This window comes from Neospora caninum, chromosome VIIa (assembly GCF_000208865.1).
Source record: "Neospora caninum Liverpool complete genome, chromosome VIIa".
Taxonomy (NCBI): Eukaryota; Apicomplexa; class Conoidasida; order Eucoccidiorida; family Sarcocystidae; genus Neospora; species Neospora caninum.
In genome coordinates, this window is record NC_018393.1 from 3,078,261 (window position 1) to 3,091,541 (window position 13,281).

At 52.1% G+C, this 13,281-nt stretch overlaps 2 protein-coding genes across 2 annotated transcripts; one reads left to right on the forward strand and one right to left on the reverse strand.

Moving 5' to 3' along the window:
• Positions 1 to 544: 544 nt before the first annotated feature.
• Positions 545 to 8,076, forward strand: NCLIV_022730 (conserved hypothetical protein; the record flags this gene model as incomplete). Its single annotated transcript, XM_003882467.1, has 11 exons — positions 545 to 565; positions 881 to 1,028; positions 1,853 to 2,010; positions 2,366 to 2,480; positions 2,975 to 3,128; positions 3,701 to 4,410; positions 4,765 to 5,263; positions 5,940 to 5,978; positions 6,589 to 6,697; positions 7,356 to 7,481; positions 7,891 to 8,076. 11 exons carry the CDS (start codon positions 545 to 547, stop codon positions 8,074 to 8,076), a joined length of 2,265 nt encoding a protein of 754 aa, XP_003882516.1.
• A 1,768-nt stretch (positions 8,077 to 9,844) lies between these two features.
• Positions 9,845 to 12,371, reverse strand: NCLIV_022740 (putative enoyl-CoA hydratase/isomerase family protein; the record flags this gene model as incomplete). Its single annotated transcript, XM_003882468.1, has 2 exons — positions 9,845 to 11,114; positions 11,704 to 12,371. The coding sequence occupies 2 exons, from the start codon at positions 12,369 to 12,371 to the stop codon at positions 9,845 to 9,847; spliced, it is 1,938 nt and encodes a 645-aa protein (XP_003882517.1).
• Positions 12,372 to 13,281: the final 910 nt, after the last annotated feature.

The window sequence follows — 13,281 nt, forward strand, 5'->3', positions numbered from 1 at the left end:
CGGCATTCGCATTTGCTTGGTCAAGTAAAAGAAAAACGCGCCAGGTGAAACATTACAAACACCTGCACATCGACACATACAATTCAAGTAGATGCAAATGGTGAAAACCGTTTTCTAGGGCCCGTCTGTGTCTCTGCATGCAGAGAGAGAGAGACGAGACACACGGGGCGAGAACCGCTTCCTCGGAGATTTGGAACGGAGCTACGCTCTCCGTGGTCTTGTGTAGTTTTTCTCTTCTTTTCTTGCCAGTTTCTCACGCGTCTTTGGTTTTTTCTTGTGTCCATTTCCTCCGTCTCCGCCGTCGCTGCGCCCCCCCCCCCCACCTACAAGCAACGCTGGCCGCATGCGCTAGTAGAAGCCAGAACAGGAAAGAGACCAAGGGCGAGAATACGGGGGAGAACAAGAGAGAGAACAAGAGAGAGGATAGGGGAGAGTATACGGGCGAGAAGATACGGGCGAGAAGGCAAGACACGAAGAGAAGCAAAAGACAAGAGAAGGGGAAGGCGAGAAGAGTTCGATTTTTTCGCCGTGTCTTCGCCGCAAAATGGCAGCCTGTCCTAGGCAGGTCGGGCTTCTTCTGTTTCTGAAGAAACAGGTGCCGCACCAAATACGTAGACCTGTTTCAGATGTCTCGTCCTCTCGCTTTGCTTCCTCCTCGCTCTCTTCGCCGTTTACGGTTTACTGCTCGTGTTCGTTTTCTTCCTTCCCGTTCCTGTCTCCGGTCCACTCTGTCCTGCGACGGCCTGCCTCCTCTCTCCAGCTGAGATCGTTTCGCTGCTCTTCTTCTCCATCTTCCTCTCCTTCTTCTCCAACTCCTGTTCCGCACTCTTCTTCATTCCCTTCTTCCGTTGTTCGCTTTTCTTTTCGGGGTTGCGCAAAGAGTCTCTTCCTGCTGGCGGGGCTTTCCGGCGTCGCTCTCTTCGCCTTCTGTCGCCTGTTCCCTGCGGAGGCTCGACAGTACCCTTTCATTCGCTGCGCCCGAGCAGGCTGGTGTCTCGCATGCATTTGCGTCGACTACAAACTATGGGGTAAGAGGAAGGGAGAGGAACGGCGAAAGAGGAAGAGCGAAACAGGAGAGAGGAGACGGCGGAAGAGAGAGAGGATGAGCGAAACAGGAGAGAGGAAGAGCGAAAGAGGAAAGAGGGAAAGAGGAAGAAGATGACTCTGAAAGGGTCACATAAAGGAAAGACAAACCGATCGCGACAACGCACGGAAACAATAGGATAGAACACGAGGGAATGCCATCACACGGTCTCCGTCACACACACACGGTTCCATTGTCTTCCGCTGCTTCCTCGACTCCTGCTCCCTATGTCTCTCTTGATCTCGTTGTCTCATGACCTCTCTGTCTCTCCTAACCTAGTTTTCCCCTCGTGATTTCTCCCTCATTGTCACTTGAAGGTTTGTTACGTTCCGTACAGTTGTAGGTAAAAGGTAGGCAGTTGTAGCATGCAACAGCCAAAATTCCCATCCTGCTGCTACTTCTCTAACTAGATGTTGAACGCTAGCATCTCCTTTTCTCTGTCCTTCGTCTCTGCGAGGTATCCGTTTTGCGGTCGCACTGCTCTCAGAGTAGAAATCGCTCTGTATAAAGGCGGAGAGGAAGCGGAAGACGGAAGAAGGAGAGAAAGGGGAAGAAGGAGAGAAAGGAGAAGGCGAGGAAGGGGAAGAAGGAGAGACAGAAGGAGAGACAGGGGAAGGAGAGCAAGGAGAAGGGAAGAACGACTGGGTTAATTCTGTCTCGTTGCTAAAGGAAGCCTGCGATAACACGTGAATCCAGGAAGGGCGTTCTCTCTTTTTCTCTCCATCCTCACGCGTGTCGTCTCCTTTTTATACATCGTTTCTTTTTCAGGAAACAGAGAGATAACTGCTTGCCACGCGCGTTCCGCGCAAAGGCTCCTGAGGCTCGCAGAAGCAAATCGAGGCGTCTACATCAAACTGGGCCAGCACGCAGCCGCAATGGTTTACCTCCTCCCTCCTGCCTACACGGAGACGCTCTCAGTTCTTCAGGTGCGTTCGACACCGCGCTCCGTGCGTCCCTCCCTTTCCTCTCTACTATTGGCTGTTGCGCGGCCGCCCCGCTGTGACTCGAACCTCTCCAGAAGAAAACGGCTAAAAGCGGCATCTCTCCGTCTCGGCGCAGAAAAGCTGTAAAAGGAGAGCTCCTTCGCTTGCCAGGTTGGCCCATCATTTTGTCCTCGCCGTCTCGTGCGCGGAGTCTCTTCGAGGCTTCCGGTCTCTCTTCCTCGCTTCTTCCATGTTTCGTTCCTTGACTGTTTACGACCGCGTGCATGGCTCCGCCGCGTTCTCCACGCAACTTTTTCTCTTCTCTCTCGTCTGTGTTTTTCCTCGTTTTCCCCGTCAGTCCGAAGCGCCGCATTCTTCTCTGGAAGACGTCTACGGCGTTTTGAAGAAGGATCTGGGCGTCCACAGCCTCGAGGAGATCTTCGAAGAATTTGATCCTCGGCCTGTAGGAGCCGGTGCGTCGTGAAAGTGGAACCCAGTCGGGTATAAAGCACGTACAGCACGCGGCTCGGCGCAGGCCTGCTTTGTCCGTGCTGGCCTCTGCACGCTGGTCTCCTCTTCGTTGTTCCCTCGGGTTGGGTCGGCTGCAGAGGAAACGAGCTTCGCAAGTCTCTCGCGCTCCCTCGTACCTGTGACGGAGTGCCGGCGTCCTCAGGTTTCTGTTGTCGACGGCGCCTTGCGATTGTCTTCCCGTCCTCGTGGGAGTCGCTGGACGTAATCTAGCCCCCTTGCCGTCCCTTGCTTCCTTCTGCCTATCGTGTCTCCCCTCATTTCTCGCATCCCCCTCCTCTTCCTTCTCCTGTCGTCTCCTTCAAACCTCTCTCCCCTTCTTCTCTTTCGAATTTCATCTTCTCATTTCCATCTCCCTCTGCGCCACGTTTTTCCCTTGCTTGCGTGTCTTGTTTTCCACACTGCTGCCTGTTCGCGTCTCCCTTTGTTTCTTTTGAAGCCTCTCTGGCGCAAGTGCATTTTGCTCGGCTGCGCGACGGCTCGCCCGTGGCCGTGAAGGTCCAACACCGCGAAGTTGCAGATTTGGCGCGTGCCGACGCACAGGTGGTGAAGACGCTCGAGGAAATCGCTCAGCGGATCTTCCCAGAAGTGAAGTGAGCGGCGAGCGAACCGGGGAACCGCAGAAACAAGGAAACGAGGGCTCAGAGGAAGGAGAACACTGCGAGACAAAGCTTGAGAAGTCGCACAAGACATTACTTAGGATCACACCAAAAGAGAGTGGAGTTGTCGTTTTTCGCCGACCGCTTCGATTCCACGTCTATCTGTCTCTTATCTCCTTACTCGAGCCACTGCGGCGAATGCGAATGTTGCACGCACACAGATGGACAGCTCTTCTTGTACACGGTTTGCGCTTGTCTCAGATGACGAGGCCTGCTTTGTTTACAGCTTCGTTTTTTCACCGTGACGACTCGAGCTGGACGGGGACAGGCTCGTGCGGGTCCGTCGTTCGTGGGAAGGAAAAGCGAAGCCATAAAAGAAAGGCGGACACTCGAATCCGCAAACTTCGGCCGCAAATCTTTCTCGCTCCGATCCGGTGCTCACGGGGTGGTGTCGCCTCTCTCCTTTCTCTCTCCTTGAACGCCCTCCCTTTGCCCTGTTGCCTGTTTTTCTGCCGCGAGTGTGCGACGCTGTTTCTTCACTCGGTCGCTCTCCGATGCGTGCTCAGACTACGCTGGCTCGCCGAGCTGCTGGAGACGAATCTGCCGCAAGAAGTGGACTTTTTGAACGAGGCCGCGAACGCAGAGAGGCTGCGATCTCTTCTGGAGAAACAAAGCTGCCTCTCGTACTCTCTCCCGTCGGCTGCCTACAACGCCCTCCTCGCGCCGTACCACCTGGTCAGCCTCTTCTCCTCCTTCCGGGTGCGCTGGAGGTCCATGCGCCCTCATTCCCCTCCGGCTTCGTCGCCCGATGTTTCTCTCTCTGCTTCGCCTGCGTCTGTAGCTCCAGCTTCGCTGTCTCCGCAGCCTCACGAGAGCGCTGTGTGTCGCCAGAGCGTCCAAGGATGTTCTTGGTCTGGTGAATACAAAGTCGGAACAGAGCCTGAGACCGCCGCCCCCGGCGGTCGTGCGCGCGGCCTCGCTGCCTCAGCCTCTTCCCACCAACGAGAAACCGCGCGCCAGGAGGAAGCAGAAGGAGAGAGCGAGGGAGGCGAAGCTGTTCACTTTGCCGCTCCCAAGGCGGCAAAGGGGAGAGAGAGCGCTGGCGACGCGCGAGACAACACACCGCTTTCGCCACTCAGGGACGGCAGCGTCAGAGATTACGAGATCCAACTTCGCGTGCCCAACGTCTACCGCGAGTTGTCCACGTCGCGAGTCCTCGTCATGGAGAGAGCTCCTGGAGTCTCCGTAGATGACCTCGAAGGCCTGCAAAAGCAGCGTAAGGCCGAGGGGGGTGGAAATAAAAAAGCGAATCGCAGCCTCCCATGCACTGCGACACGCTACCTGAGGACCCTGGCTGCTCGAGACACTTGAGAGCCGACTTACCATATATGTATATATATATATATGTATATATATATATATATATATGTATATATATATATAGAGAGAGAGAGGGAGAGATAGAGAGAGAGATGCGTCTACATCTCTGAAGCCACGTGTGCATGCATTATATATATATATATATATATATATATATATATAACTGTGTGTTGTCTGTGTTTGCGGGAACCGGTCCTTGTAAATTCGCCCCTGGATTGGTTTGCGTGTTGTTTCCCTGTGGGATGCTCAGGCATTCATCCGCTGGCAGTGTCGCACGCCCTCAACCGTCTGTTCGAGGCTCTCATCTTCCGAGAGGGGTTCGTGCATGCCGACCCGCACCCTGGCAACATTTTAGTTCACTTGCAACACGAGGACGGAGAGAGACACCGGCAGGAGGGACGAATGCGAGGGCCAGGCCAGGCCGCCGAGACCAAACTGCGTTCTCCCTCCTCTCCTTCCCCTTCTTCTTCTCCTTCTTCTTCTCCCTCTGCTTGGTCATCTTTCGGGTGGTTTTTCGGCCTCGGAAACTCGAAAGCCGCGCAGGAGGGCCGGAAAGTTCTCACGCTCTACGTCCTCGACAACGGCCTGTACTGTCAACTGAGCAAGGAATTCCGCGAGCACTACGCTCGGCTCTGGCTCGGCGTGCTGCGCGGCGACCGACGCGAGACAGACGCGTGCTGCAGGTTTTTCGGGGTCGAGCAGTTGGCGGGGCTTCTGCAGATCATCCTCACTCTGCGCTCTGAAACAAGGTAAAGACAAGAAAAGAATCGGCAATCAAAAGCTCCTCTTCAACGATGCTCCTGCTAGAAACCTCTCGGTTCTCGGAAACCCATACTTCTATGTTTATATATATACCTCTCTCTCTGTATATATATACATATATATATATATATATATTGGGATTCGGGCAGAACTCTCTCTCTCTGTATCGATCTATATGTAGGTATACGTCTATATATATGCTGATATCGATATCCACATTTCTGCATACGTGCATGCATATGTCAAGATATTCTTTTCATATATATATATATATATATACATATATTCGTGCATATGCATATGTAGACAGGCAGACAGACTGTGTCGGTGCTCTGGGGCTGGGCAGTTGCCGAGGCGTCTTCACTTTCGTCTCACGTGGGTATTTGATGGGAACAGGAGATATCCCCAGGTGCATGCGTGTCTGCACATCAACGTGGAAATGCATTTGCAATTGAATTTAAATATGAGAATCCATGAACATGTGTTTGGAGCTTGGAGCAGGAAGGCAATCGTGGAGCGTCTTGTGCCCGCTTTTCCGCAACGTTGTAGGGATTTGCGAACCTCTGTGCAAGCGGTGCACATCGTTTGGAGCCTTCACATCACGAGTGCTTCCTTCGTCCTGTTTCCGTTTTCCCCTGTTCTCCCTTCCACTTTTGCCCGCAGCCTTAAGGGAGGCATTTCACGTTCCCGGAAGTCCGTTGAGTAAGTCCGTGCTGACCACCTCCAATCTCTTGTTTTCACACGTTTCCCAGAATTCCAGTCTTCCGCTTTTTCCCTCTCTCCTCAATTGGCCCATCTCTTCAATTTGCCTCTGTCTTCCTCCGTTGTTATTCATGCTTCACTGTGCATATATGTACAGTGCCGATATATGCATATACATTATACAGAGTATGGATATGTACAGACAGATATAAACTCATCTGCGTTGGCACGCATAATATGTAACTTCACATGTCTCTCTCTCTCTCTCTCTCTCTCTATATATATATATATATATATATATTGATGCGTGGACGCATATGCATTCGTGCGCACATGCACACATGAAAAAATGTGAGTATGAAGATACACGCAAATTACGTTGCGGTATAGGTAGTTCTACGCAAAAGCTTGTAGCTGGATGCACGTGCCTTTGTATAAACCCAGGAAACATAACCACGCATATATATATATATATATATATATAGATAGATAGATAGATAGATAGATAGATAGATAGATAGATAGATATATCGCCCCCTCGTTCTGTAGAGAGTGGATTGCCTGCAGCTGTGTGCGGAGATTCCGTCGCCGGTTTTCTTTGTTTTTTCAGAGAAGACCAGCAACTTCGCGCCAGTTTCCCCGAGTATTTCACACGCATCACAGAGGTGCTTCAGTCCGTTCCGCGAGAGTTTGTGCTTCTTATCAAAACCAACGACTTGGTGAGCACCGTTTTAGAGAAGCGAAAAAAGAGAGACTCGAGAAACGAAAAGGACACCGGAGGAAGGAAACGGAGAAGAAAGCGACGAAAAGACGAATTACAGAATGGTCCGGTCCACGGATTTGGGTAGCACTCGCGACGGGAAACCGCTCACGGTCATGTTTTCCACGGCGTTTAAGAGAGCTGTCTCTGTAGCTTGTGGCCAGCCGCAGGCGCGACGCCTATCTGATGGCATAGCTTTACCAGTTTGTCTATCGCTAGCGGTACACGTCGCCGTACCTGGATACGTTTCAATTCGCTGAAGTCTATGTATCCCTCTTTCTGTCTCTGCATATATATATATATATATGTATATATATATATATATATATATATATATATATATAAATGTTTACACATTGCTGTGCATGTGCGCGTAACTTTTCACGGTTGTTTCAAGTGAAGCATTTGGCGCTCGGCAGGTGGACTTGTGCGTTCATCTTGTCTGTATCTTCTTATCACGCATGTACAGCGCCCAAGCCGCATGCGCATGCAGCTTTTTTCAGTGTGCATGTCGCTCTTCTTTCTGTGCGGGCGCTTTTGCCCCGCTCTGTCTATCTGCAAAGAAACCTCTTTTTCTCCCCACGTTCGGGCGCTGATGCGTCTGTCGATGTTTTCAGCTGCGAGCGATCCAACAGAAACTGGGACTGGATGAACGTCTTGCGCTCCTGCCCATTGCGCACGGCTCCTATCTCCTCGCCACAGAGTGCATCCTCGACAAACAGCCAAATTTGTCTTTCTTTTGGGTAAGTTGGAAGGTTTTCTGTTTGTCCTGAAGGCGCTCTCGTCTTCATCCAGGACTGCACACAACCAAGCGCGCATCAAGCCGTGCGCGCGCTGTCGCGGGATACGCGTGCGCGTCTGACTGTGCCGAGAAAAGAGAAGAGTATATGGCTGTGATTCGAAATTTAGTGCATTCATCGCTGCCGCGAATCCATGCTGTGAGTGTTTTGGTTTCGTTCTTTCCTTTTGGGGCGCTTCATCTGCCTTTGTCGCCCCGTCATTTTCGACAGTTTAACGCTGGAACGGAGTGCCTGTCTTGCGCTCGACTCTCACTTTTTTGCCCGGTGGTTGTGGCCTTTGGTGCTTTCTTCGTGTTTGACTTCTCATCTGCCTTACCGTTGTTCTGCTTTTTCTCGCCTCTCTTTTTTGCAGAGATGGTGGATTTTGCTGCGGCTCAGGCTGACGCTCTGGGGCCTGAATCTGGCGGAGAGACTGCTGGCGCGTCGAGCACTGCAGGACGTGCAAGAAACCGACCAGGCGCAGAGCGGCAAATCGTCGCACGGGCCAACCAACTCAGCTCTCGATGCGCTTAGCGGCGTTTTGCTGGCCCTCGTATAGACCGGCCGCGAACAGCAAACGCAGCAAGCACATCCAAGGGCTCTGCATCTTCTTCCCCTCGCGGGTCCTCTTTTTCACACTAAGAGGCACACCCACCTATGCGCACATATAAACACAGTATTCTACATCTAGGCGTTTGTGGATAAGCGTGGATCAGACTTTAGGGTTCGGAACCGGTGCCCAGTCAGAGCCGTACTCCTGATGAGGTGAATTCGCGTACTGGAGTCGAGAAACGAAAGAAGGCACAAAGCCGAATGGACGCGAAGAGGATCTAGGCCCAAAGACGAATCTCCGATTTGTCTCCGGTGCGGCGAAATGATGACAGTCAGTTTGCTGCGCGTGTCGAAAATAGAAAAACAAGAGGTTGGGAACGGGAAACCGTTCGCAGTTGTCTTTTCCCTTTGTTTGGCAGAGAGATCGCTTGCTTCCGAGCTCGCCGCCTTTTTCGAGGCGGTATTCGCTTGGTGGACGATTTTTATCGGTTCTTTCCCCTCCTTGTCTCTCTACAGCTGGATGACCGCCCACGCTCTGTACAGCAGAAACAAAATTCTTTCTACCCCATTTTTGAATAGAGGCTTCTGTCCTTGTGGCGCCTTTCCAAGCCGGAGAGTATTCGCTGCTGACCAGACTGGAAGTGACGAATGCCCCCAAAAGATGAAGGCCGGCAGGAAAGAGAGACCCTGGGGAAGTCACTCCTCAGTTTTTGTATTTGTGTGTACGTTCAATACAGCCTAACCGACGTCTGACGTCATATGGTTGTAAAGGGACGACACCCAGAAGGAGTATTATCAAACACGGTCCAACCTATTTGTGCGCTGGCTACGGAGAACGGGATCTAGTTGTAGTACTCAGCGTTTCATTTTACTTCCGTGGGCGGGGCAGGCCGAAAAATGACTGCCAAAACTAGCTACCGTTTTTTGTCAACAGTGTTCCCTGTCGAGCAATTGTGCTATCATACACTCGTTGTTTGCGACGAAAGAGAAACAGGAATTCACAAACTTCACATGAACTTCCCACGACATGGGGCAACTCTGCCACGTGCGAGCAGTTCAGAGCAGTCACACCACTACACGAACAGTAGACCTACGGGCTGCACTTGGTTTCATTCGTCTATTCGCTCTAGGTGTACAACAGGAGTATTGCGTGTCTAAGTGAAAATTTATTACGATCATCACTAATCCACCGGTAAGGATAGGTAGAGTGACCGGGCGGCACTCGTCGATTCTCTGACCGAGTCGCAGAGAACCTCGTAACTCGAGTCGCCCCGGACGTTCCAGCACTTCCATACGTACAGACTCACGCTTCCGTTCGTCAGTCGGTTGGTCTCAAAGTCACGATACAATAAGGCCAGATAGACCTGCGGAACCTTCAGTGCAAGTGTCGAATGAGGGATGCATGTGTAGATCGCCTAGACGTTTTCGGGACTTCCCACGGAGGTTGATGGAGGGTGTGCCTTTTCTCGGGCGGTGCGCTGTGTGAAAATGCAGCTGTGTCTTGACCAGGGTACAAGACGAGAATACCACTTTGCTGTGCACTTCTCATCCAAGTTTCTGTTCAACAGTCTCATACGGTCCCTGGAGTCCTCGTGCTCCAGGACGAGCATTCATGTCACAGGTCCATTTGCACAGACACAGAGCCTGCATCCGCACGAACGTAAGTGTGCGCAAATCACCGAGCCACCAATAGTGGCAAAAAAACCCAAGGAGGGACGAAGGGCAACGGATAAACGTACCAGATGCTGCGCGTATCTGTTCTTTGTGTGCGTTTTCTACTTCCCCTTAAACTTGGGTTTGCGTCGTTCCCTAAACGCCAGCAGCCCTTCGCTCCGATCCTCGCTCGAGAGGACTCTGTCATACGCTTTGCCCTCGAGGACAAGCCCCGCTTTCATACTCACATCGACTGCGGAATTTGCCGTTTGCTTGGTGACTCTCACCGAGAGGGGGGCCAACGACGCGAGCCGGCAGGCGAGGCGTATTCCGACACGAAACGCATCTTCTCCCTCCCACTCCGCATCCGGGATTTCCGTTTCAAACGAACTTTTCTTCTGATGTGCGGGAATGGCATCTGTAGCACTCTCCAGTGCTGCTTCGTGTTGTTGTGGAAGGTCTCGGCTCCCTGAAACATCGCTGTCGCCCGGCCCTGCGCCGGTTTCTGCCTGGCCTGCGGTGCGCGCCTGCCTACTTTCGAACCGATTTCTCCTCGCCTCGAGGACAATCCGCTGCGCAACCTGCTTCTCTTCCGTCTCGTTCCCTCCGCGCGGGAAACCCGGTTCCCCCCTGTCGGCTTTGTGGCGCCTCAGGCCCGGACTGAACCGCCATATCTTGCAAACCTCATCTTCGTTGTGGCCAGCCATGACGTCGACCAAGCCCCACTGGACAGCTTGCTTCGGTCCAACGTTCCCGCCCGTCAAGAGCAGCAGCTTCGCTTTCTGAGGACCTACTACGCGCCACAGCCTCTGTGTGCCGCCGGCACCGGGCATCGTGCCCAGAGAAACTTCCGGGAGGCACAACTCGAGTGAGGAACACCACGAACAGGACTTCCGAGCGAGTGCCGCTCTTTGTCGCGGGCTCAAGGGCGGAGCTGCGCCGCCTTTCTCATGATGTTTCGCGGCGCTCTTTTCCAAATCACCCTTACGAACGCTCGCCACGACTCCCGGCGGGTCGCAAATTCCGTGGGAACTCTCACCTGCGGAGCTCAGACTGTTTTGTTCTTGCGTTCTACTCAGACCGGCGTCTGGCGACAGGTGCGTCGCCTGCTCGAGAGCCGGCCTCAAGGGGAGGTCCTTCTTCTGAGATTGTTGGCGAGTAACCCGCGACTTCAGTGACGCCGACTGAGGCTTTTCGCCGTCGTCTTTAGGGTGACATGGACTGGAAAGAGGGGCAAACAAGTCTCGAGGGGGAAGTGTAGACGGAGGAGGACGCACAGAAGCAACGCGGAAATCTGCTGCGAGAGCGAGTTCGAGACCACCCCCCATGACGGCTCCGTGCAGGCACGCTATTGTTGGATACGGCACTTCGGAAAGACGCTCGAAACACGAGCTGCGAAAGGGAAAAAGCAAGATAAAGCAGAACATGAAAGGAAAGTGACGGCAAAGGCGATCTTCAGTTCGTCCTAACATTGACTACTGCACGCAACCATAGTGTAACAGGAGTCTTGGCGATGCTTCACACGGGTACTGAGGAACAGGGAGGAAAACGGAGACGAGGTAGGGAAGTTGACGCTGACAGTTTGGCAATGTCGTGCTCAGATACAATGAAGCTCAAGGAAACACCTTTGGCGAGTCCACTAAAAAGCACACACATGCGGCATTGTCGTTATGTGTCTTGTATGAATGCGTAACTGTATACATCTAAAGGGCGACAGGAGAAGCGTGAAAAATATAGGCACCTGCAGTGCGATTGTCTCCTGCGGCGTTTTGTGCATCGTAGGCGTGTCAAACATGCACCCCATGCCTATAATTCCGGGTTTGACTATTTCGAGTGGCTGCCGGACTACTGGAGTGACCAAGTTCACGATCAAACATGCGTCGGGATGTGCGACCGCTGTCCTCTGCATTTATCCTCTTGAGACACACAGAATTTCAAACGTTCTCACAGAAGAAATCCACGACCCTCTATAGCTGCTTACCGTAAGCGATCGACAAATTCTCTGCTGGATTCGCAGGTCATGCCCACCCTTTCCTTCAAATCTGCACCACCGCAGAACACTCCGGGGACTGCCGATCGGATAAGCAGCGCATGGAAATCGGATTCTTTTTCCGCATGGGCATCTACGAGATTTAAGCACGTTTCAAACTCTTTGAGAACTTCTTGATTTATTGCGTTCTTAGCATCCGGCCTATTCAACGTAATCACTGCAAACTGTCCCCCGGAAATCAGTTCCGCCTCAATGTACTTGTGATCAGGCGGTGTTAGCACGACATAACCCGGTTTTGGGAGAAACCCAGACTTCTGTTCAGGGGATATGTCGGGCACGATGGCGGTAGATGAAGAACTGGTGAAAAACGAGAGTCCTTCTGACGTGCTTCTGACCTGTGTTGGCACGTTACTCTCAACACAAGGTTCCATGCGTTTCACCATTGGGGACAGGACACACTTTGACGCGGCGGCAGACGGGCATCGGGAAAGATCCCCTAAAGTCGAATACACAGGTCTGCTCACAATGCCCATTTCTGCTTGTGACAATGAAGAAAGAGAAGAAAACCCAGCCAGAACCGCGGTAGGTTTCTCTCGCCGAGTCCTCCGCTGACATGCCTGGCGAATGGCAGCTGAGCGTGAAAATGCATGACGCCACATCTTCGTTTCTCAGGGAGAGTAACGCTGGAAAATTCAAGGGATACCACGACTCTTGTCGGCCGCCAATATAAGTGACGCCTCGTACTATCACGCGCTTAATGGAGTTTTTGGCAAGAGAGGCAGTGAATATGCGGATGCTAGGGAGGCAATAAAGCCAATGCTACCGTCGAATAATGATGAAGCAGACAACAGTGAACCTGTAGCAAAGGAAAAGAAGTCAAGAACGAGGAAGGAGATGATGGTCAGTTCAGTTTTCTGAAACTCCCTTGGCAAAGCACAAAAAAAAGGCTGAAATCCCGAGGAAGCCCAAAGACCAGGGCAGCACGGAATTGGTATGAGAGAAGAGCCAAAAAAAGTACAAAACGTAATCACTTTCCCTAGTGATGCCTGTTTTTTCAGAAAGAAGCTAAAGATATATGTTGAAGACTAAGAGGCGACTGCACAAAAACGTCAACCTTGGTTAGACCAGCATCAAATGTCAGACACAGTTACACTAGCAGTGTTGAAAAGAACCTGAAATGACGGGCCAAAAAGTGGATCTGTTCCGCGAGAAGGATGCAGCTAACCTATGTGCGCTATTGTTTGATACGGGACGCGGGAAAATTTGTGCAACGATGACAGAAAATCTCCCGAGCACGCTGTTGAGCCTCCGTCACTGCGAATCGTCTAATCGTGTGGCGACTGCTGAGTTTGTCCCCAGTTTTTGTCAACGAACCTACGCAAACGTCAAGGGGGAAGATATTTTCAAACGCTGACGATTCGGGGACCTATTTTGACCTAAGCAGCATCGTCACAGCACACATCCGGAAGGACCTCGTACTGCGCTGGCGAAGCCACGTTGAAGGGTGTGGGCGACAAATCTCCGTATTATACATGTATCAGGAATTTTTGGAAACACCGAATCTCCAAT